Below are 24,627 nucleotides of genomic sequence, written 5' to 3'. Positions count from 1 at the left end.
CTCTTAAATTTTTTCTCAACCTCCCCTTCTAGATATCAAGATTGGCTTCTAAAGCTTTTTACTTCGGCAAAGTTTCTCTTCTCTATTAGGAGGTATTTCATGTCACCATTTCCCTAAAGCCTACAGCCACCAGCAGAATGTAAATATTAATACAAACAAGCATAACCCAAACCAAACCAAAACAATGCAAAACAAAAGCAAACCTCTGCAATGCCCCTAAGAGGCACAACCGCGGCCAGAGCTTCATCTGCTCGAGAAGGCGGGGCTTCTGCGATGCTCTCTAAACAGCCTCTGCTGAACACCTGCCTGCCCCAACAGGTGAGCAGCGAAGCAGCCCAAGGGATCACGGCTTGGTGCCCATCTGAGGACTGAACACTCTGGGCCACTGCAGAAGGACCTCAGTTGTGGGGACTGAGCCACAGGTGCTTTTCCTGCCACGCAGCCTGGCCACTGACGCAGATGACGTCGCCTGTGGCAGACGCTGCCTTCCTGCCCCTCTGCGGTGGGGCTGGCCCCTCACGCTCACCTGCCCGCGGCGAGGCAAACGTATCGGCCCAAAGACTACCCGAGATGGGGGACCCAAGGGCTCCCACAGGGGACAGGACAGGACAAGGATGTCCAACGAGTCAGAGGGACCCAGGTGAGCAACTCACGGGGACACTTCTTCACACAGGTGGCACCAAAGCTGTATTTGCCCTCGGAGTTCACGTCCATCTGGTACGTGGTGGGGTTGTACAGCATGAGCGGCGGGCAGGTGTCCTTGCACGTGGCCTCGTCTCGGAACCTGCGGCAGACCTGTGGCAGGCAGGGGGCGCGCCAGTCAAGCACGGCAAGGACACCAGTGCCACAAGTGGAGGAGGCGCAGTGTGGCTTTGATTCCACTCAGAAAGCTCAGGGTACAGTTCTCAAACTCAGGTGTCCAATTAGAGTGGAAAAATCTAGCAAATTATTTTCAGTAGAGTCAGAAAGACCTTTCTCTTAAAAGTATGATTTTTCTTCAATGTGCCATCTAAGCTATGATTTATGGATTATGATCCAAGAAACATTTCTCTTTATTAATTTATACATAACAAAGGAGTTCACACATTATAGTGGTAACTATACAGTGAAGTTATTTTTTAACTCAGTTTACACTGGGTGTCCCTTACAAAGAACACTTGAGGATACATTTTAGAATTTATTGCCAAACTGCAGAAAACCTTGCCTAGGAAGGGTGCCGTGTGAAAAGGGCCAGATCAAATACAGCAACGGCTCTCCCTGCTAAGGACCAATCCATGTCTTCTTCCTGGAGCTGCAGGTTACAGTCGGCCCAGGCCAACCAAGTCAACATCCCTGGGGCAGGGTCCGGTCTCTGGAATTTAGGGACCTTCCCTTCCCTGACGACAGAGTGCTCTGGATCCCGTATTAGGGAGGGCCTGGCCAGGCTTGGTGCCGACCCCAGGGATCCGAGACGCTCCCGGGACAGCAAGGCTTCTGCCGGAGCTTTCTGCAGCAACAGGGATGAAAGCGATTGCTTCGAGACCCCGTGGGGCGGGGCGCACCCAGGAGGCGTCTGAGCAGTGGTGGAGAGAGCAGTGGGGCTGGCACCACGACCCTGATACAGTCCCAGCCTGCGGTGCTGCAAGGCCTGTGTGGCTCTCGGTGGACCTCCCAGGGGACCTCACCGCAGCCAGTCTCTGGGCTCAGCAGAACTGAGTGAAACAGCGAACGGTGTGCTGCCGCTGCCGGCGCAGCTGTGTTTAGCGCTTATTCCGTGCCCAGGTCCTGGTGACGGACGCCACATACTTTGTGCCATTTTGGCCACTCGGCAGGAGGGACTCTGTTATCCACCACTGTCAGCTGAGGAAACTGAGGCATGGGGAGGCCATATACACAATCGCTGTGGGTCTCACAGAAAGGGTGGCGGCAGGCTGACAGAAGCAGCCTGGTCACCGGGCAAGGCCAACACCCACGCCTGCTCCCAGGAATGCTGCCGGACACACTCCTCCCACAGGACCCCGTCTTGGGTCGGGAGGCGACGGATGGCAGCTCTTACCAGGCAGTCGCTCTCACGGGGCCCCGTGCAGCCCGCGGCGCACTGGTTGTGGCAGCAGTCGCTGGGGGACTTGCCGCGGCAGCGCCCGGAGCACTGCTGCGCGCAGATGATTTTGGTCACTGGAAAAGAGCAGAGATCCCCGTGAGCCGACCGTGAGGGCAGGGCTGTTTCCAAGGGACGCCACGGAGCACTTGCAAGTGGCGGGTGGAAAAGTGAAGGAAAAGCATGGATTTACGGATTCTGTGGTTTCTTGGGGTTCCCAGGCGTTTCCATTCAGCCAAACTCAATCAAATCATGACCTTCCCTCATAGCGCCTTTTTCCTAATATATTTTTAATCCCTTAAAGAGAACTAACCAGGTCAAGTCTAGACTTTCAGACCCGCTACACAATTGGATACCAGTTAGAACCAAGTTTCTGGGCAATGCAGGAAGCACATACAGACAGCCGAAGTACAATACCTGCAGGGAAGTAGCACTTCCATGGCACGACAGCACCCCGCAATTAAACATAAGGACAGATGGCGAGTTTTTAAGCTGACATATCGCCAGATTGCTTGGCCACTGAGAGTCTGAGCACGACAGCCACACTTAGGTAAACCACCCCTTCTATTCTAAAGTAGGACTCACACAGAAACCCTCTTGAGCAACGTCGCTCATACTCTGGTGCGGGTGGGTACCAAGGAAAGGGGGCCGAGAAGTCTGGTGGCCCATGTCACCAGAGACAAGCCTTCCGTTCCCAGGGAAACCTGCTGAACGTATTGTTAGAAGGCACGGCGGGGCACAGTGACTGGCGTTCACTTGTGTATGACAGGCTGAAGTGCCAAAAATAGCCCATCCTGGACTAACCCATGCGGTGAGATCTGCAAGACTATCATTCACGGAACTGCTAACATGTGGCCCTGCAGAGTCTTCCAAGGAACACAAATCCAATCCCGGCACTGAGGCAGGGAGGGCAGCGCCCGGGCTCGGAGGCCGTCCCGGACTTACGTTTCTGGCAGTTCTCCTCTCCGGTGCCCCAGCAGCTCCCATTGGGACAGCCTGGATCACATGTCTGGCCTGAAACGTAACGGCAATAGTTAAATCCATATCTTGGCAAAAGACAATGAGTGGCCGGAATCTGATGACACCCTTCCTGGGGCCCTGAGCTTCCAAATTTCTTGGTCTCTGTTTGTTCAGCTGGTTGGTTTGCAGCATGCTTTGAGGGATCGCCGGAAGAAAAGGTGAGCCACGCACTGCCTTTATTTCCACGTCAGCAGTAGAAACTGAGGCTGAGAGTAATTACTGTCATAGGCCACGTAAACGGGAATTCGAGTGAGCTCAAGGGCCACGTTTACAATTTGCTTAGGCTTGAGGAGTCCCCCGGCATCTAGCGCCACAGCGTGAAGGTGCCTGGCCTGGCGGGCCTTGGGCGTGTGCCCGCTGCACCCGGCCGTGCCCTGTCTTGGGTGGCTGTGTGCGCCGGTTTCTCTGGGTTGTCACATAAAACCTCCGAGACCCCAAACCAGAGGAGGCACAGGATGCTGCACAAAGGGAAAAAGTGTTGACAGTGTGTGTCCCTGTGTGGGTTACCTGCGACCTCAGCTATTAACTCACAACCTGCTGTCTGAAAATTTTGCAATCGATCAATTTCTGCAGCTTTTAAAATTGCTCAATCACAAATTATAGCTAAAAGGTGTTCACTCTCAATTAGTTGTGTTTCCCTTTTATCAGTATGGAGAAATCAGAAGGTCAAAGTGTTATATCTATATGGAGAGAACAGGTGGGGCAATACATTTGTTAAGAAGAGGTCCGCTGTGCAGACATCTTTTACCACGAGGTCACGGGAACCTAATGGAGTTAATGTTCCCAAGTCTGCTGCAGTCAGCAGGAATTTATCTCTGGGAGAATTTAGATTTCCAACAGAAGAGCTGACAGTGTGCCAAGTGACTATTAAACCAGAACACCCCTCTAATATGACGAAAACGCTTACGGTCCCCACCAGGGGGTAGAGCACTAGTGCCAAGCTGGTGCTCGTGGAGTCATGAAAGATGGTGAGGCCAAGCGTCAAACGGGCAGTGCACGTCGTGAAGAGGGAGGTTCAGAGAGAGAGAGAGACAGACAGACAGACAGAGACAGAGAGAGAAACAGAGTTAGAGACAAAGAGACAGAGACAGAGACAGAGAAGCTGGGGAGAGACAGAGAAAGAGACAGGGTCAGAGATAAGGGGACAGAGAGACAGAGAAGGGGGCAGAGAAAGAGAGACAAATAGAGAGATGAAACAGCAAAAGTAATACTTAGAAATGTTAAAAGCAGTTCTGTCTGTGGAGTGAAATTATGTTATTTTTACTTTTTACCCTATACTTCAATATATTTTTCAAATTTCATTATAAGCATGTACTAGGTATATAAAAAATATTTAAGACACAAATGCATCTTTCTCTAACAGGGGAACATTTGCTTAACCAACAAACTGAATTTCTATTTATGATTCTGTCATGAACCCTTGGTGACAATAAAAGAAATGCAGACACATTGTATAAAATACGGATAATAGAAAAAAGCAAATCATCTAGAGGTAATCGATAGACATAAATATGTGTAAATATAAGAATTGGAATCACACTGTACATTGTATTATAACCTTAAACATATCTAATAAAGCGTGACAATTTTTCCATGCCTTTATGTATCCTTCTAGCTAACATGATGATTGATAGCATGCCTACACTATAATTTATTTAGCTAATCTCTTAATTTTATATATATAATTTATCTGAAAAATTTATTATAAAGTTGCAAAGGAACGTTCTTAGACAAAAATATTTTTCTACATCTCGTATGATTTTCACTTCCCTTATTTCTTTTTTCTGTTATTCCTAGACATGATATTGATGGGTCAAAGGTGTGCATACTTGGCAGCTCTTGACACGCATTGCAGGCATGTTACCTGACTGGGCTTTATTACTTTCTATGCCCACAAGAAGATTAGAATTTCTGCTTCTCCACACCCTGGCTAACCCAAGTGTCTGAAAATTGAAAGGAACCCAAATATTTACAAAGGCAAAAATGATGCACCCTTATTTTATTTTGATCTCCCTTTTATTACAGTAGAAATAGCATTTTACTTTATTTCTTGGCCATCTTAGTGTGTGTGTGTGTGTATATGTGTGTGTGTGTGTGTGTGTATGTGTGGCTGCTGAAGTCCTGGGCCCATGTTTCTACTGGGAGCTTCATCTTTTTCTCGGTCTCCTCAAGACTACTTTAGATAGTCGCACAGCAAGGATGTTAACCTCTTCATGGCAATCAGACATTGCACAATATTTTCCTGGTCACCATCACCATTTTTTCACATGGAAATTGTCTTTTATGGTATCTGGCTTTAGCTTTTCTTCAACTTGATATTACAAATATTCATCTTTATATTTTCTTCTAGCACTTAAACATATATTAAAATATTTTATTGTATTATTGATGTGAAGCATTTTTTGTACTTCTCCTTAATGACTGTTCAAATACTAGCGTTTAAAATATTTTATTGTATGTATTTAATATGTATTTGGAATTTGTATTGTATGGAGTCAGCGATGGATTTATTTTAATTTCCTCTTAAGTAAACCCACTCGTTCTAGCTTCAAATTCCAAACTTTATCAACAGAAACACATTGCTGGGACACACTGCGTAACTTTTCTGAATCTCAGATGCCTTGTCCATAGAACACTCACATCACAGCGTGAGAGACTTCTCTGGGTAAAGATTAAATGAGATAACTTCTCAGCAGGAAGGAACGTGTGGCCTAAAACACTAGCCAAGGGGGCGGCTTCCCCCTGCCACAGGAGGGGGCAGGTTTACGAACTGGCCACTAGTCAGCTGAGTAATAAGGAAAATACGGGTATTAGGCAGATGGTGATTTTGTACTTTACAATATAACTAACCAAATATCCCCAGTTCCTTTTTTAAAAACCCTTTATAGTCCTGTCACTTTGATATTCCCCCCAATAGTTAAGTCATTCCAGAATAATTTATTGAATAATGAATTCTTCCCTTATTTGTTTGAAATGTCACTTCTGTATGGACTTTTGATTTAGTTAGGCTTATTCTTATATGTTGATAGCTTATTCTTTGATGTCTGTTCTGAAACCAATACCATACTTGGCTTGTAGTTCAAAGCCCTACGGTATCTGAACCCTGTTATTGCGAGAGCCTGTCCACCCCTCTTCCCAGCTCTTCCTTGGCCGTCTTCCCCACGGCCATGCGTGAGTTGGGGGGGCCCTTCTGGGCTGCCCGAGCTGAATCATGGCAAACTTGGATTAGCCCCATACCCTTTACGTGTCCGTTTTCGTTAAAATAAATGTGTGTGATTTAACCTCCTCCTTGTCTACCAGACAGCTGAGGAAATGCTAAACTTGATCTCATAAATAATATCAAAGTTTGCATTATAAAATACACCTCTCAGTTTCTTGAAAACATAGTAGGTGTCAGGATGAATAACATATTTGTAAGAGAAAGGGGCTTGCTACCCATGTGTGCAGCAGCGTTCTCCAAACTGTCAAAAGGCGGAAGCAGCCCGAGTGTCCGCTGGTGGACGAAGCACGAACCAAGTGTGGCCTAAACACACGATGGAATATCATCCCTCCGTAAAGAGGCATGAAACTCTTGACACATGCCACCACGGGGGCGGGGGCCTTGAGGACATCTTGCAAGAGGAAATAAGCCAGACACAAAAGGACGAACACCGTGGACTACACTTGTACGAGGGCTCTAGAGCAGTCAGTTCAGAGACAGAAGGTGGAACGACGGCCAGGGCCAGGGTCTGGAGACGGGGCCGACAGGGAGCTATCACCTAACAGGCAGAGTGTCAGGTCTGCAAGCTCAGAAGCGTCTGGATGGTGGTGACGCCTGCACAACGCTGTGCACGGTTACTATGAAGTTAAAAATAGGTGAAACGGTAAATCTTATATTATGGGTATTTCATCAAACAAATCAAGAAATAAATGAAATAAAGAAAAAAACGAGTAAATAGCAAACCAAAGGCTCTGGCTGATGACTTCGAAGGTCCATGCCAGCTGTATTTTCTTGGAGACCAAAAACCAAGCAGGTGCCCACTGCCCAGTTGCGGGGACACAGAACAGCAGAGATGGGGATCCTGTCTCATTTTAAGGGACTGGGAGCTCAGGAGGGAGCAGCTCAGGGAGCCTGGTGAGTGCAAACCTGAGTCTGAGCGCTGGCCAGGGCAGGTGGCAGGCCCTGCGTCCCTGTGGGTGAGCAGGGTGGGGACTGGGTCACGAGCATTCAGGGACATGTGGATAAACTTCCTCCCTGGGGGCTGTGCTCAGTTTTGCCCATGGCTCCGTGTGGGGGTATCTACACCCCTCAGTGGGGGGGGCAGCGCCCAGGCCTGTGCCGTGTTAGGACTCCGGAGCGAGTCAGATGCACACAAGCCTCCTAGAGGCAGGATGGAGAAGCCCCTGCTGCCTTCCCTGCCACACGTGGGCTCCACTGCCCAGGGGTGACCTGCCCTGTCAGCACGGGGCTAACTCGTACCACGAAAGACAGACTTTCACCTCTTTCTTAGATAAATGCTCTTCTAGGGGACAGATGTTTTGTTCACAATTTCTTTTTGTTTCAGATTATTGTGACTTGATGCTAAACATGTCTTCTCCCTTCCCCACCCAACACTGCACAGCTGGAGGCAGAGAGAACGTTTGTGCACCACTTACAATTGCCCAGGGCGTTCTGGAAGTCCATCGACATATTGCTCAGAAAGTCACTGCTGACGATGTCCCGCCACTGGATGGTCTCCACGTTGCAGAGGACAGGGTTGTTGCTGAACCGCACAGCACCATGCAGGATTTCTGCATGAGAATGGACCCGCAGTGAGCACCCCTTCCGCCTCCTTCACATTCTCGTGAAGTGTGTACGCATTTCTTTACATTGCTTTACATCTGCTAAAAAGATGCCAGTGTGCAAAACCAGAGTCCCTGTGGTTAGTCGTCTGGAAGCTTCCCTGGAAGAGGAGGCAGACGAAGCACTGGTCACTGGCAGTGCTGTGGGGGAGTCAGGACGTTTCTGAGCTGGGCCTTGAACAGGATTAGAAATTGAGAAGTAAGGACAGGGAGGAGGAGAATGGTTTCATCAGCGGGCACAGCACGAATGACGAGCGTGTGGTAAGCGGCGGGCTCCCCGGGGGCTGGCCGACTGGGCTGGAACTGTCCCTCGGCGTGAAGGGCAGGTGGCGGCCCAAGTGCTGTGGACCTGGAATGCGGGGAGGGGGTGGGCAGCTTGCCGCTAGCACACTCCCGGGCGCCTGGGGAGGATTTCCACCGGAGAAGAAGGGTGAGAGTGGTATGGGGCAGGAGGATCTGCATGGATGACAGAGACAGCAGATGCCAGGGGTGCAAGGGACGTGCGATATCCTACAATTGTTTCCAAGGAAGAGCTGAGAGGACGTGAAAAAGTCAGAAATGGAAAAAATCAAGCCTGCGCACAGGGAGAGTGTTGTTGCACCAAGGACGTTTAACAGGAACATTTACAGAGCGGCTCATGTGCACACAGCCCCGTGCCAGTGCTGTGGCGTCTGCGAGGACGAGCAGGACCTGCTGGCTTCTCTCTGAGGATGACAGGCCTGGGGGACAGACATGTCACACAGTTTAACAACCCCATGCCTGCAGGAGACCCTGACATGTGACGAGGCCAGGTACCGTGCTGGTGGATTTATAAGCATTATCTTCATTAATCCTCGTGACTGCTCAGTGACCATCTGTCACGCAAATACAGAAATAAACCACCCTTAGACATAGAAAATAATGCCCGCAGGCGGGGAATGGATGTGCCACGTGGAAAAGGAAGGCTTCCCTTGGGAGGGTCCTGGCGGCCGTGTGAGACGGCCACAAGGCGGACAGACGTGCAGGTTTCGGAGGAAGAGGAGGAGGGGCACGGCGGGCCGCGGGGCAGGCCCAGGGCAGCAGCACGGTGGCAGCAGGCGCGGGCTCCCTCAGTGGGTGGCGGACGGCAAAGGAGGCGAGCGGAAGGTTGGGAGGCCATGAGGCCCCAGTTGTGGCGCTTTGTGTGTGAGGTGAGAGGTGAGAGCAGGGCGACCCCTGGACACACCCACTTGGAAGCCGGCACAGGCGGGAGAAAGGGCGAGAGCCAGGCCCCCAGGGAGTGGCCAAGGTCGGCGCCTGGACTGCGAGAGGAGAGGAAAGGGCGGCCTCAGTGCCACTTCCTGGCGGCTCGCTGGCACTGTGGACGCTCGGGGCGTGCTGGCTGTGTGGGCCTGGGCTGATCGCCGAGCACCGCATGCGGCTGTGCCCAGGACAGCAGAAGCGGGCAAGTGCTTTACCTGGGGTCACTCTCCTCACTTTCTCCACAGCCCTAGGAAGCGTGGCACCACGTTTTAGCAGGTATGCAATCCACATTTTGAAGATGAGGAAACTGAGGCACAGATTAAAGCACACGTCCTGGCTGCTGAGGGACGGAGCTGGGGCAGGCACCCAGAAGGCTGGCTCTGGGCCCTGGTGTTGTGAGAGGTGCCCAGTGACCTGTGCAACAGGCTGCTGCACAGCGTGTGGGCGCAACACAAGTCAGCGTCGGCACAGACACGGAAACACGTGTGGGCGCGCTGGGCGGTTAAAGTGGTGGGTGGGAATTCTTAAGGCAGTTTACAGGTTGGCAAGGCAAGGAGCCACGAGGGGAGCGGCTGGCTGGGTCTGTCCTTGGTGCTGTACGTGGTGGCCCAGGTCCCAGTGCTGCACCCTGCTGAGCTCCTGTCGCTGCCAGTGCGACCCCTCTGTTCTGCGCCCCCTGTTGCATCTCAGCCCCCTCCTGCCGGCTCTGCTCCGTCAGACTGAGTGGCACGCGGGCAGAGAGGCACCCGGGAGGGGATTTGGTGGCAGTTGCTGGTCTCTCTACTCGTTAGTCTGGGGCCCTGGGATAGTTACCTTACTGCCATTTATTTACCTGTAAAATGGCAGAGCACACATCGTCCCTGGCTCACCTCGGTTCAACTCAGATTTTTCTACTTTGCCCTGGTATGAATGCGATACACATCCAGTATGCTCCCAACATTCGACTTACGACATTTTCAGCCTACACCGGGTTTATCTGGGTGTTAACCCCATCTAAGTCAAGAAGCGTCTGCACAACGCCTACTTTGAAGGAAGTTGTGCGCTTTAAAGGTAGCTCACGATTTAACTCTCTTGGCGCCAAACCTGCCACATCGTGGGGGCACAGTGATTGATCTCTCTGATATTTAAAGTCAACTTCCTCTTTCTTTTACTGTTCTCCCCATTTTCCTCCCTCAGGAGCCTCTAAGTGTCCTTGTCACGAGAACTCAAACGTCCACAATACCTTCATTCCCCGTCCTTAAATTACACGCAGCCTCGCGTGCAGCAGCGCTACTCTCGGAACTGCCTTACGTGTGGGCTGATTTTTAATGTCGCGCATCCCTGAGGCCTGGGTAATGAGGCTGGCAGTTTATTCACTCCCTGCACACACGCTGCTCACTGCCCCCCAGCTCGCTGCCATTTCTACTAGCTCTGTGGCTTTCCTCACTGACTTCCACGACCGTGGAGGAGCCGGAACCTGGCTCAGCTCTCCCATTCCCAGTCCACTGTCTCCCATCTTTTAGTAACTCCGCCTGCTGTATGTTGCACACAGGTGGCACTCAACACATGTGCACTTGATGAATAAAAGTCTTCTCTGAGGGGGAATTAGGAAACTGACAGGCTCACTGAGTGCCATGGGAATCACTCCCTGCTTTTACAACCTCCCGTGCCATGCCCCGCCGCTCACCCTGTAAGCTCCGCATGGGCAGCTCCCTCAGTCCGGATTTGTTGGCGCCATAGTTGGACAAGACTGCTAAGGCATATGAGTTCTCATAATGCACGTTTCCTCTGATGATCTGCAGGTTTTCCAGAGGAATCTTCTCCACTGTGTTGAGGGCAATGAGGACGTAACCAGCAACCTCCTGGATGGTCTAAGGAGATAAAACATGAACGTGTTATTTCTCTTCTGAGAAACTCAAGAATTTAAGGTCTGAAATGGGTCCAGAGAGCCCCAGGACACCCAGATGAGCTATGATGCACATGTGTGCTGAGCAGATGTGCAACACCGGGGCGACCACGGAGGGGGCAGGGCCGAGGCCTGCGGGGAAGGGCGATGTGCACTACTCGGGGAGGCTGGTCCAGGCTCCTCGTCCACTCAGAAGAACCAAACTCGTGTGCAGACAACCACACTTTGAACACTTATCCAAGCAGGAGCACAGGACTTCCACAGAAAAGTGAAAGGAAAGTCCAGGATTGGGGAAGGAGGAGGGCGGGCAGCCTGCGTGGCTGCGGCTGGCTGGCCGCCGGGAGTGAACTCCCGGGACGCGAGATGGAGCGAGTGTCTCCCTGTGGCCCATGTTCCCCACGGGGAAGCACCTGGACCCTCCCAAGCCCTGGCTTTAATTTGGAAAGGGGCTAGAAGACCGTTAGACAGAACCGCTCTGGGAAGTGTCCCATGTACCGCCCCAGACTTGGGTGCCTACAGGGGGATGCCATTCTTGATCCCACCTCTTAGCAAGCTGTGTGGGATCCCGGGAGCTAGAAGTGGTAGCAGCCTTTGGCATTAGAGACTCAGGCTGGGGCCTGGGGAACTGGCGATCGAGTGGGGTCGAGCTCCCACAGCAGGAACTGAAGAACAGGTATAGCAGGGCGCCAGCCACAGCACCAGCACTGGGCTCTGCCCTGGACCGGAGCAGGAGAGTGGCCAGGGAGGTGTGGTGTTGACTTGAGTGGCGATTCCTGTGGCTCAGAGCATCGTGGACTAGAAGCAAGCTGCAGCACTGACTGTATGTTCTGACGGGCTGCCACAGTGGAGACCGAGGAGTGAGCCCCCCAGGACCAGGCTGTGAGAAGGAAGCGGGTCCCACTCGTGCCAGCTGGGACCTCAGCACAGCAGCAGCCACCTTGCACCCAGGTACTTTGCCAGGGGCCTGAGGACAGCCCCCATGACTCAACCTACCACCTGAGACACCTGGCCACTTCGCATGAGTAACAGAAGTTGGGTACAAACCCTACTGCTAACACCACAGCTGGCTCTTAACTGCAAGTGCCACCTCCTGGCCTGGAGGTTGCCTGCACAGCCCATGATGACAACTGCCGACACGAGAGCACAGCACTCGGAAACAAGAAAGCTTCTCGGGACCACCACTGCTCCTTGCCCGTGCCCCCCAGCTGCTCACCCACCCAGGACACCACGACCACACCTGGAATTTGGAAAAGCCACCACACAGAGGTTTTGTTGCTGCACGCACCCAGACAATCCTGCCTAACCAACAAGCCAGTCGCATCTTCAAGAGAAAAAGTACACAAAAGTAAATTCAAAAATAATAAGTGGCTCTTACTCCAGATGGGCAGAAATCAGCGTGACGATAAAAGAAGCATTAAAAAACAAGGTACTAAGACACCCTTGAAGGAACACAATACTTCTCTAGCAACAGATCCTAACCAAAAAGAAACCCTCGAAATGTCATATAAATAATTCAAAATATTGATTTTAAAGAAGCTCAATGAAATGTTAGAGAATTTGAAAACAAGTAAAAATAAGTCAAAAAATCAGTTTAGAATATGAATGAGAACTCTAAGAAGGAGAAAAATGTCTTATAAAATCCAAACAAATTCTGGAACTAAAAATTCATTAAAGGAATTACAAAATCTTGAGAGCTCCAATAATAGACTAAACCAAGCAGAAGAAAAAACTTGAAGACAGGTCTTTTGAAATAATTCAGTCAGAGAAAAATAAAGAAAAAAGAATAAACAGGAATGAACAAGGCCTTCAAGACACGGGACTACATGAGGCAACTGAATTTATGAATTATCAGTATTCCCAAGGGGGAAGAAAAAAAATCAAAACATTTAGAAAACCTATTTAAGGAAATAATTGATGAAAACTTCCCAAGTCTAGCAAGAGTTTAGATATCTAGACATAGGAGGCCTATTGATCCCTAGGAAAACACATTACAAAGTGCATTTCACCACAGCATATTGTCATCAGAATGTTTAAAGTCATGAAGGAGAAAATTTTTTAAAAATCAGCAAGAGAAAAAAGCATCTAGTCACCTATAAAGGAAACCCCATCAAACTAACAGTGGACTTTTCAGCAGTAACCTTGCAAATCAGAATAGGATGGGATGATGTTTTCAAAGTGCTAAAAGAAAAAAACTGCCAGCCATGAATTTTATATCCAGCTAGATTAAGCTTCATAAATGGAGCAGAAATAAAGTCTTTCCCAGACAAGCAAACACTGAGGGAATTTATCACCACTAGACTGGCCCTATATAGAAATGCTCAAAAGAGTCCTAACATGGAAACCAAAGGTCGACATTCACTATCATAAAAACACACAAAAGTATAAAACTCATAGGTCTCATAAAACAATCACACAAAGGAGGAAGAGAAAGGAATCAAATGGCAAGACTACAGAATTCCACCAAACCACAAAGACAAATAGAGAAAAAGAAACAAAGACTTTATAAAACAACTAGATAATAATTGATAGGACAAAAACAAAATCTCACATATCAATGTTAACTTTGAACATAAATACAGTAAATATTCCATAGATTGGCAGAATGGATAAAAAATGATCCATATATATGTTACTTATAAGAAACTCATCTTATCTGTAAAGAAGCACATAGAATGAAAGTAAAGGGGCAGAAAAAGATATCCATGCAAATGGAAAACAAAATTGAACAGGAGTAGCTATACTTACGTCAGATAAAACAGACTTTAAATCAAAAACAGCAAAAAAAAAAAGACAAACAGGTTCATAATATAATGATAAAAGGATCAATTCAGCAAGAAAATATAACAATCCTAGATATATATGCAGTCTACATCATGCAGATTCATAAAACAAATATTACTAGACCCAAAGAAAGAGACAGACAGTAATACAATAATAGTGGGGGACTTCAACACCCCACTCGCAGCACTAGACAGATAATTGAGACAGAAAATCAACAAAGAAATGCTGGACTTTAGATCAAATGGACCTAACAGACATTTACAGAACATTCTACCCAGCAAGTACAGACTACACATTTTTCTCATCAGCACATGGAACATTCTCCAAGATAGACTATATGTTAGGCCATAAAACAAGTCTCAGTGAGTTTTAAAAAACTGAAATCATATCAAGTAGCTTCTCAGACTACAGCAGAATGAAATGAGAAATCAATTTCAAGAGGAAATTAGGAAATTATACAAATACATTGAAATTAAACAACATGATCCCGAATGATCACTGGATCAATGAAGAAATTAAAATGGAAACTGAAAAATGTTTCGAAACAAACGAAAATGGAAACACAACATACCAAACCCCCAGGGATACGGCAAAAGTTGTGCTGAAAGGGGAGTTTATAGCATTAAATTCCTACATCAAAAAAGTAGAAAGATGACAAATTAACAACTTAACATCACACCACAACTACCATTTGATCCAGCAATCTCCCTGCTGGGTATCTATCCAAAGGAAAGCACATCATTATATTAAAAATGCACCTGCACTCACATGCTTATCACAGCACCATTCACAATGGCAAAGACATGGAACTGACATAGGTGTCCATAAATGGGTGATTGGATAAAGAAAATGTGGTGCATGTGCACAATGGAACACTGCGCAGCCACAGGAAGGAACCAAATCATATCTTTGCAGCAACATGGATGGAGCTGGAGGCCATATCTCAAGTCAAACAACTCAGACACAGAAGGTCAAACACCGCACGTTCTCACTTATGTGTACACATGGAGACAGAGCGTGGATGATAGCTCGGAATTGTGGAGGGTGGGGGGTGGATGATAAGAAATTACTTAATAGGTACAATGCACTTTGTACGTTATTTGGGTGATGGATACACTAAAAGCCCTGACTTCACCAGATGTAATCATACATAATACATACATGTAACAAAATTACACTTGTACCCCATAAATTTATACAAATAATTTTTAAAAAGGAATGCTGTGACTATCATTCTACTTGGTGTAAAATACAGATAAAAATGGAAATTAAAAAAATTATTTTGTGCCTGTCTTGTATGATATCTTATTTTAAAAGAAAGAAAAAAAAAATCTAAGAAGGTGGCCAAGCAAATCTAAGTTCAACTACCGCCAAACTCTGAAGCCTTCAGAGTGGCTCTTACCAGCTCACTAGAGCCTACCATGAAATAGTCAGCAACTCTGCGACTTGCTTCTGCAGCTCTTGGTAGTTTGAAATCAGCTATGGTGGGAGTATTCACAGCAAGGAAAACGGGCAAATGCTACAAAACAGGGCTTTTTTTTTTTTTTTTTTTTTTAAGAACCAGTATACCACCAGCACACCATGGCTGAAGTAATGGTCAGGGTTTGCTGCCAGCGTGTGCGATGGCAGTGGAATGCCAGACCAGCCTATTTCCCTTCCATGTTCTTTTCTAGCTGTTACTTGACGCTCGCTGGTAGAGTGGCTTTCTCACAGAACTCCCATCTGTACCTTCCTAGGACTCGTAATAGCCATAGCAAAAGTAAACACACTTTAAGTTAAATTCTGCTAACTCCTTTACCTACTTATATTTACTTGTATTATATTTGGGTAGGACAATCAACATCATTGAACTAACCTTTAAGAAGGAAAGGTCATAATTCTTTTGCACGTAGGTAATTTCCAAATTCCCAAGGACCACTTCACAGTTATTGAACATCCTCTGGAGGCTCAGAAAGTGGTCTTCAAAAGTGCCCAACTGGGTGAGCTTGTTACTTGTGCCTTGGCAAACTGGAAGAAAAAAGAAGATATTATGTGAAATGCTGAGAAAAGTAGGAAAACTAAAATAAAACAATATTCATTAACTTTATAAACTTTAGTGACCTATGATATTCTGATTAAAGGACATATCAAGGCAAATATGATAAAAATGTTTAAGTTTATATAAGTGAACTTCATAGTAAGAGATAGCTTGTCCCTATAATGCATGGAATTGCATTACATTAAAATACACACATAAAAAATGATAAAAATTCAAGGGAGAATAGACGAAATGTTTAAAAAGTCTTTAAGATAAGTCTATAAAAGCTCCAGTAGGCAAAAAACTAGTATCATGAGGCATTTAAATAATAATTGCAGGGCTGAATTAATAACTACATAATGAACTTTTTACTTTGCACAAATACAGTATGTCACATTACTGTGTGTGCAAAGAATGTTTACAAACATAACATACATTGGGCAATAGTTTCTGACCACAACATTGCACACCTAAAATCAGCGACAAGACTGTCAATTAAAAACCTAACGGGCTGGAGATTAAAAATATTCTTCTTTATTAATGCATCAGAAAATATTTGAAACTCGGACTTGGGGGGGGCCAAGGGCAACATACGTAACCTAAACATCTGTACCCCCATAATACGCTGAAATAAAAGAGAAAAAAAACAAATCAAAGGTCTAATCATAGAATATTTAGAATATAATAGAAACGGAAATATAACATTTAAAACAACACTCAGCTAGTGAGAACCCAACACGTCCCTCTGTCTGTCCTCACTCCGTTAGTCCACCCAGCACAGGTGCAGGCTGACAGCTCTGCACCACCTGCCACGGCCCAGCCACGGCACGCTCAAGCCCTGACGCACTTTCGAGGTATCAAACTTAATCTGAGGAAACATTTAAACTAGGGGACAAAGCTGGACTATAGCAATGCACCTGGGAGGCCATATTTAAAAGCAAAGGAGAGGATTACACTAGAGTTGTGTTTCCAGACCCAGCTCCGTGGGAGGCGTGTCTAGGCCAGCGTAACAAAACACAGGCTTGGGGCTTTGAGGCGGGGAGCTTGTGAAGGGGCTACGATTTGAACCGAAACGATTGCAAGCGTGAAGAGACATGAACTCCGGCTTTGGACATTGGATTCAGACCTGGCCAGACCCTTCCTTATCTCCACGGTGCTAAGCAATCAGTGACCAGGTGGCAGAGCACAAAGCAAGGCCACGGCCAGCACGCACGCACTTTCTTTAGAACTCTTTTTAAAGGTGCGTTTCTACTTTACAGGATTCTCTGTTCCCTGCGCATGGAATTACGCACCGAGCATCACCTGATGCCCAGCGACGAGCCGCAGGCGAGCACATCAGACAGCACAGGCAGCGCCAGCGCTCACGCAGACGCCGAGCGTGAGGCTGTCTCCACGTGCTCTTTAGCTCCGTGGCCACTTCCCTCTTCTTCCCTTCCGTGTTCTCATTCGAATTCAGTGGCAGCAAGAACTTTCACGTGGGAACTACGAAAATCGACACTGTGGACTCCCTGTCTGCTACCTCCGGGGTGGAATTCTATAATTTTTCCAACCACCACGCTGACTCGGCCCCGCATCTCTGGGCTGCTGCCACTCCGGAGCATGGGCTGCTCTGGACGCAGCCTCAAGGTGGAATAGCCGTATAACTGTCGGCTACACGTGCAGACAGGGCCAGACTGATTTCCCAATTCTAAGGCCCTTACAGACGTCACTACTCATGTAGGTACAGGGTTTTGACAAGACCACATGACCTTCCAGGTGACACACCTTGGAACAAAAGCTGCTTTCCTGGTTGACAGACTATGGCTTCTGTCTCTCGTTCTAACTGATCGGCTGCGGTCCAGGTAGCAGCAAGTGCTGCTTGGCCCTCGGCTAACCTGGGGATCAGGGTCAACTAGCACCTGGGGCTGGAGCAGTTTTCAGAAGTTTCTTCAATGTACAGAGGGATGGAGACAAAGACAGTTACTTTCATTTTAAATGATCACGGACATTAGCTTGTAAGTTTCAGCTGAACCAAAGAAATTTTTATTTTTAAATCAATAAGTAATTTTTATCAGTAAAATACAGGACAGCATGCCATTTAAGATTAGTCTGTTAGACGAAGCAATATTTTTAAAAGACTGTACTTGTGCTTTCCTTCATTTACTCAAAAAGTCATAAATGAGCACCAAGAGTATTTATTTGATGAATACCTATCATGAACCTTTTATTGTCTATGACTTAGCATGAATTACTTTTATATTCAGAAAAAAGATCCTATATTTGGAAAATAATAGCAACATTAGACATTATTGATATGAATATTAATTCATATAACATTTTGGGAAGCAACTGGACAACCCGTGTAAACAAATGAATATGCTTGATTCTACATCATGATGATTCCACATTGGAAAACCTATTCTGAGGAACTAGACCTAAACATAGAAAAAGTCTGGCCAGGCACAGTGGCTCATGCCTGTAATTCTAGCACTCTGGGAGGCCGAGGTAGGAGGATTGCTTGAGGTCAGGAGTTTGAGACCGGCCTGAGTCAGAGCAAGACCCCGTCTCTAGCAAAAATAGACAAAATTAGCTTGGCAATCACTTGAGCCCTGGAGTTTGAGGTTGCAGTGAGCTATGATGACACCACTGCATTCTACCAGGGGCAACAGTGAGACTCTGTCTCAAAAAAAAAAAAAAAAAGTTTTATGCAGACTGCTGTTCATTATTTATTTTTTAATAATGGTAAAAATTTGCAAAGAAACCTCAATCCCCAATTTACCCAACATGTCTATACTTGAGAATAAGGAAGCAGTTGATATATTATCCGATTCAATATAAGGCAAGTCCATCCTGATTACCATCCTAGGGTTAATTACTAAAGTGTGAAAAGAAATCATGACAAAGCTGTTTCTTCTGAGGCTTTCTCTTTTCGTATATCCAAAAGGAGAGCGCCGCATGTAGGCGAGATCTAGGATGAGGGTCAGAATAACTTGGTCTAGGTTTCCTGATTAAAAAAAAGTGTAAGTCTTGTTCCATCTTTGTACCAAATATCTCATGTTATAAATACAGAGCAATGAGGAAAATTTAAATGTGAGACCACCAAGATAAGTAAAATTATTCAAAAAATAACAATCACAAACTAGTTAGGCAGATTCAATACAAAACTGAAAAGAGTAAGAGCTTTTTAATTAGTCCAAGAGAAAGTTTTTGTTTAACCATTTCCTCATTGTGTGACTTTGAACCACTTCCCTAAGCTATGCCATGCCTTTCCTCAAATATGAAGATGGTGACATGATATTGACCTCTGCTGTGGTCTGAATGTGTCCCCCAAAGTTCATGTGTTGAAAACTTAATCCCCAAAGCAACAGTGTGGAGAGGTGATTAGGTCACGAGAGCTCTGCCCCCCTGAGTTGATTACGGTCGTTACTGTGGGAGTGGGTTAATCATCATGGGAGTGGGTTCTTCATAAAGGTTGAGTTTGGTTCCCTTCCTCTCTGTCCCCCAACCCCTCACCCACACACTCTCCTGCCCTTCTGCCATGGGATGACACAGCATAAAGGCCCTCACCAGGTGCCAAGCAGATGCTGACGCCATGCCCTTGGATTTCCCAGTCTCCAGAACCACGAGCCAAATAAATTTATTTTCTTTATAAATTACACAGTCTGTGGTACTGTTATAGCAGCACAAAATGAACTAAGGCAACCTCCCTAAATTGTTTTGAAGACTGAATGACTATATAAGCTTTTGACTTTCTTTTACTAAAGTTAGTTACTGAGAATGTGACAGGAACATAATATGACGTGCATCTGGACAGATATTAGGGGACTTCAGTCGATGTATATTACCCTAAGTTATGTCTAAACTGGGATGTATGGATCTGCATACAGGTTTATTCCAAATGTTAGACATAAAAAAGAACACATTATACTTTAAGAATTTCATAAAGATATGCATTTAGGATTAGGTATTTAAGTTATTCAATGAGAAATTTAACATTAATTTAGGTCTATACATTTGAAAACCACACAATTAACAGTGTTTGTGTCAAGCTCCATCCAAAATGCTAGTGCTCTTGTAAATGCTCTAGCTCTTGTAAATGTGATGACAAATTCTATACATCAAGAGACCAGCAGGCCCTACAACTCAGGTCTTCAAACCACTAGGTTTTTGTCCTCAGATTTTATCATGAAGATTTGTAAATATATAGAAATGCTGAACAAACTGTATCATGAACATCCTTACGTTAGCATTTTACTGTATTTGCTTTATCACATATCTATGCATCTATCCATTTGATTCTGGGATGCATTTTAAACTAAAGTAGAAATATCAGTATACTTCACCTTGGCATGTCACTGACTACAGTTCAATATTAATTTACAGTTGTTGTTGTTTTTGAGGTAACATTCACCAACGGTGAGAGGATTAATCTTTCAACAAACGCGTGTGCCTGTGCAAACCAAGCTCCTATTGCAGTATAAGCCATCACGGTCGCCCTCGTGCCCCTCTGAGTTGATCCTGCCCCTACGCACCAGAGGCACACCGTTGTGAGCTCTTTGTGCTGCAGAATCATTTTGCCTACTTTAGAGCTACATGCAAATGAAATCACTGTGTTGCCCTTTGTGTAAGGCTCACTTCACAGTGTAGCATTTCTGAGATGCCTCCCCGCTGCTGGGTCACACCTGGCTTTTCGTGAGATTCAGGAAAGTGTACACGGGAGTCACCTGTCTCTGATCCTTGGGCACCTAGGGCTGACCCACGGTCTGGTTATTCTTTCTCTTAAGAAAACCCTCACTTATCTTAACTGAAAATAAAAACAACCTGCCTCCTTTAAGTCTTGAAATGACCCTGGTTTTATGGGGTAGGCTCTGTGGCCTTCCTCTGCCATTATGGGGGTGTACACCTCTCTCTGCACACAAGCCTAGGCAAATCTGTATCACTGATTAACACATGACATTAAAACAAGTTTCTCCAGATTTGCCCAAATCCACTTAGACACTTAGTAGATTTATAATTGTTTTAATTTGTTGTTTGCTCAACCACATGTTAATGGCTGCCAAAGTAGTTGGGCTCTTGTAAATTTCTCCCTTTGGCCCCCTAACTTGTCTCTGCTTCTATCCTTGCCCCATTTTCTGCAGAGCACTCTGTTTCAAAGCAGAAATCACACCCTACTAGTGCTTGGTTTGAACCAGCCAAAAGCTTCCCAGTCTAACTCGAATCGGTTTGAGCTTTGTCCTGTGGTCTTACAAGGCCCCTCAGCTGTCTCCTCCTGCTCACCGTCGCAGCCACACGCTCTGCTTCTCTCGCTCTGGCCCAACTCCTGCTCTCCCAGGGCTGCTCCATCTGGGCCACATGCTCTTCCACCCCACCCCGCCTTGTCTGCATCTTTGCCTCTTTCGCATAACCGAGGTTCTGCCTGGATGGCCCCGCCCCCCAGGAAAGCCTGTTCTGCAACCACATTAGTTTAAGTACCCACATCTATGATCTGTCACATTATTGTTTCTTTCCTTTCTCCAGTGATCACTACTTATTATTAAATAGTAATCACTTAAAAATAATCAAAAATTGTTATTTTTTTATGCATTTGTTATCCATCTCTCCCCACCATGTACATATACAGATGCTCCCCGACTTATGATGGGGCTATGTCCTGATAAACCCATCCCAAATTAAAAATATTGTTAAATACGGCCGTTTTGTAGACATGAGGGGATGCAAAAACACAAAATACAAGATCCTAAAAATGCTGGCAACACAGTACACTGTAGAGCGTCAGTTTTTGACTCTCCTGATCTCCTGGCTGACGGGAGATGCAGCCCCTTGCCACTGCCCAAGCACAGCAAGAGAGTATTGTACCTCGTATCACTAGCCGAGGAGATCAAAATTGAAACTTTGAAATGTGGTTCCTACTGAATGTATATTGCTTTTGCACCACTGTGAAGTCAAAAACTCCTAAATCAAACTATGGTAAGCTGAAGTCTCTCTCTATGTATGTCTATCTCATTAGATTGCTGTGGAGTACACACATGTTGTTGCATTGACATTTTTGCTGTGAAAGCAATGGGTGGCCATATGACCAAAGTCTTAAACTACCTGACCTGGGTTTCTTTGCCTTTTTTTTTTCCACGTGTCTGATGGAAGAGGAGATGGGAGGCTGGATGTGTTGTAAAAGTGACAGTCTCCCCAGTTTCTCATTGGTCATTATAAAATCTTTTTTGCCTAGGTAGATATTTAATCAAACTTTAAAACGAAAGGAGGATTTTTTCCATGTTCATGCTGAAAGGTTTAAGGAAATCTCAAATAAGATGATATTTACATAATAGGTTCAAAATATATATAAGGAAAAGATACTCAGTGAATTTGCCAGAGGTTTCATTGTATTAGGATTTATAATTTATTGTGCTTTACTAAAATTTCAAAATGTATATGTATTTATATATATAGCTCAACTATGCTAAAAAGCACAGAAATGGGACAGGAAGGAAATACACCATGTTGTTAACAATGGTCTTTTCTTAATTGTGGATTTCTGGGTGTTTTTTCTTATTTCTTCTTCATAGTTTTTACATTTTTCAAATTTTCCACAGTAACCACGGTAACCACAATTTTCCACAGTAACCATGTATTAACCTATGTTGAACAAGGTCAAAGGTGGAAATCTTAATAAAATGTATTTTTTAATGGAGAAATGATCATGTACAATTATTAAGAGCCTCAATTTACCCCACAGAAACAGTGCTGTCAACTGTGATTACAGTACCAGACTAGTCTATGAAACTTATTTAACCCACAGAATAGTTTGCAATAATAGGAACTAAAACAATCTATGGTTGTGAGTCATCATGAAATAATTGGAAAGACAAAAGTAAATACACAGCAGCATTTAAATTTTCACTGTGGGTTTAATCAAAGGTTTTGTGGAATGGGAAAAGTCTCATTATAACCATGAACAACACTTTTCTTCATTTTACAAAACTTTGTTTTTCTCAGTGGTTCCTTATTTTAATATATTTTATTTCACAACTAATACATAGCTCTTAGTTGGAAGGCACCTGAAGATGCTTGTCAAACTGAATTTGAATCTGCACTGCAACTTGGAAACACACATGTAATACTCAAAAAGTCCTCTGATAATTTTCCATGTACATTATAATATGCCTACTGGACTAGACATGCCAAGCTTTGGCGTGCCTGACACAGCTGCAAACTCAAGCAACTCTAATTAAGCTAACAAGAAGACTTTAAAATAACATCTCTTATTTTGAGTTGGGAAACAACTCCAAACCTGGTTCATTTCATCCCTGGGATTCTCCTGCTAGTCATTAAAATAACCCCAAGCTAAGTCTGTGATTTGTAAAAAATGTACGAAGTAGAGTTAGGATACCTTTGTAGGTTGTGTCCCACTCTCCTGGGAGTTCAGTGATGTTTCTGAGTTTCAGGAAGGCCAGTTCTACGAGGGGCTGAGGGATACGTTTCCAGTGGCATCAGCAGGAAGATTGTGACGGTACCATCACGGGATGATGTCCCGCCCATTACCCCGACTCCCGAGGTCGCAGTGGACCCTGGCTAACACGGGGCCCGCGCTGCCACTTTCAGAGCAGTCGTGAGCAGCAGAGACCGTGTACGCGAAGAGCTTCCTGAATCACAAATCTCTAAGTAGAAATTACGTACAACACTGAGGCTTTACCTTGGCAGTAACCACTGTGATTTATTTCTGCCCACATGTCTTCAGTGGTACCAGCAAACTATTTTCACCCCCACCTAGTTTTTAAATCAATAATCTTAAATTACAGAGGAATCATTCCATCTTTAATGGGCAGTTGAATAGCTAGTAAATCAGAAATGAATTTGACCTGTTATTGGACTATAAGAAACATAAGTGGAATAAAAAAGGTTTCCATCGGTCTGACATTTTTTCATTCAATAAATCTGTTTTGAGTACCTACTCTGTGCCTGGCAATACACTTTGCCTTGGCAGCCCGTTTCTCAGATCTTCTATATTTTAAACACATGGATACCTACTGAACAAAAATTCACGGATAGAGGAAAACAGATTATTTACATAGAATTAGGCCTGCACGTGGCTGGAGTATTCCTTGATATTGACTACTGAGCAGGGCACACTGAAGAAAGCGCATAAGACTGGATTTCGTTTAGGATCTCTCCGTGTGAAAGCACGCACTGCGCGGCCGCGGTGCCCGCTTTCCCTGCTGGAGACGCCGGCTACGCGCCTCCACTGCGCAGGCGCCGCGCTGACCCCTCGGCCGGCGGACGGCCTCCAGCTCACGCGGGGGCGCTCCGCACACCCGGCGCCTTTCCCCGCCAAAGTCTGCGGCCACTGCGACGCTCGCGCCGCTGCCCCGCACGGAGCTCTGCTCCGGCCCCCACGTGGCGCTGCTGTCCCCGTGGGCGTCAGAGGGAGGCGCCAGGAGGGGGACAGGTGCCGCGGGCAGCTGGGGGCGCGCAGGGCAGGGCGTGCGGGCGTGGGGTGACGGGGACACGGATGATTATCACGCAGGGTGGGCCCGGGGACGTCTGGGAAGGGAACGGGAAACACAAAATTCCAAAATGCGGTCGCTGCCAAAGACCAGTGCTTGGAAATCGGCTTCCAATCCTGACCAGTTTGACTTCAGGAAAGACAGCTCTGTGTTTAAACCCAAGCCTGCCTTTTGCGCGCCACCACCCTTCCTCCGTGACTCGACTTCCCTCTTTGTAAACCCGAGAACTGGCGAGAGAAAACAGCAGGGAAGCATGTACGGCGCCGTGGGCGAAGCACCCGGGTACTCCAGCGTCCCTGGCCCTCGGCACGCTCCTTCCACGCGCGAC

General features: G+C 46.2%; 1 protein-coding gene across 4 annotated transcripts in view; it reads right to left on the bottom strand.

The window, feature by feature from the left end:
* The window catches only part of EGFR (epidermal growth factor receptor), a 185,752-nt gene that overhangs the window by 47,444 nt on the left and 113,681 nt on the right, over window positions 1–24,627 (bottom strand). For all 4 annotated transcript variants that reach the window (XM_012648783.1, XM_012648784.1, XM_012648785.1 and 1 more), the window contains exons 2-7: window positions 15,661–15,812; window positions 10,806–10,989; window positions 7,733–7,867; window positions 3,023–3,091; window positions 2,036–2,154; window positions 654–795 (exon numbers count right to left, since the gene is read on the bottom strand). In XM_012648783.1, coding sequence (XP_012504237.1) covers window positions 654–795; window positions 2,036–2,154; window positions 3,023–3,091; window positions 7,733–7,867; window positions 10,806–10,989; window positions 15,661–15,812 — 801 coding nt within the window. The remainder of the gene's footprint in view (window positions 1–653; window positions 796–2,035; window positions 2,155–3,022; window positions 3,092–7,732; window positions 7,868–10,805; window positions 10,990–15,660; window positions 15,813–24,627) is intronic.

Source organism: Propithecus coquereli, unplaced genomic scaffold (assembly GCF_000956105.1).
Source record: "Propithecus coquereli isolate 6110/MARCELLA unplaced genomic scaffold, Pcoq_1.0 Scaffold294, whole genome shotgun sequence".
NCBI lineage: Eukaryota > Metazoa > Chordata > Mammalia > Primates > Indriidae > Propithecus > Propithecus coquereli.
This window is presented reverse-complemented; position numbering and strand designations above follow the sequence as displayed.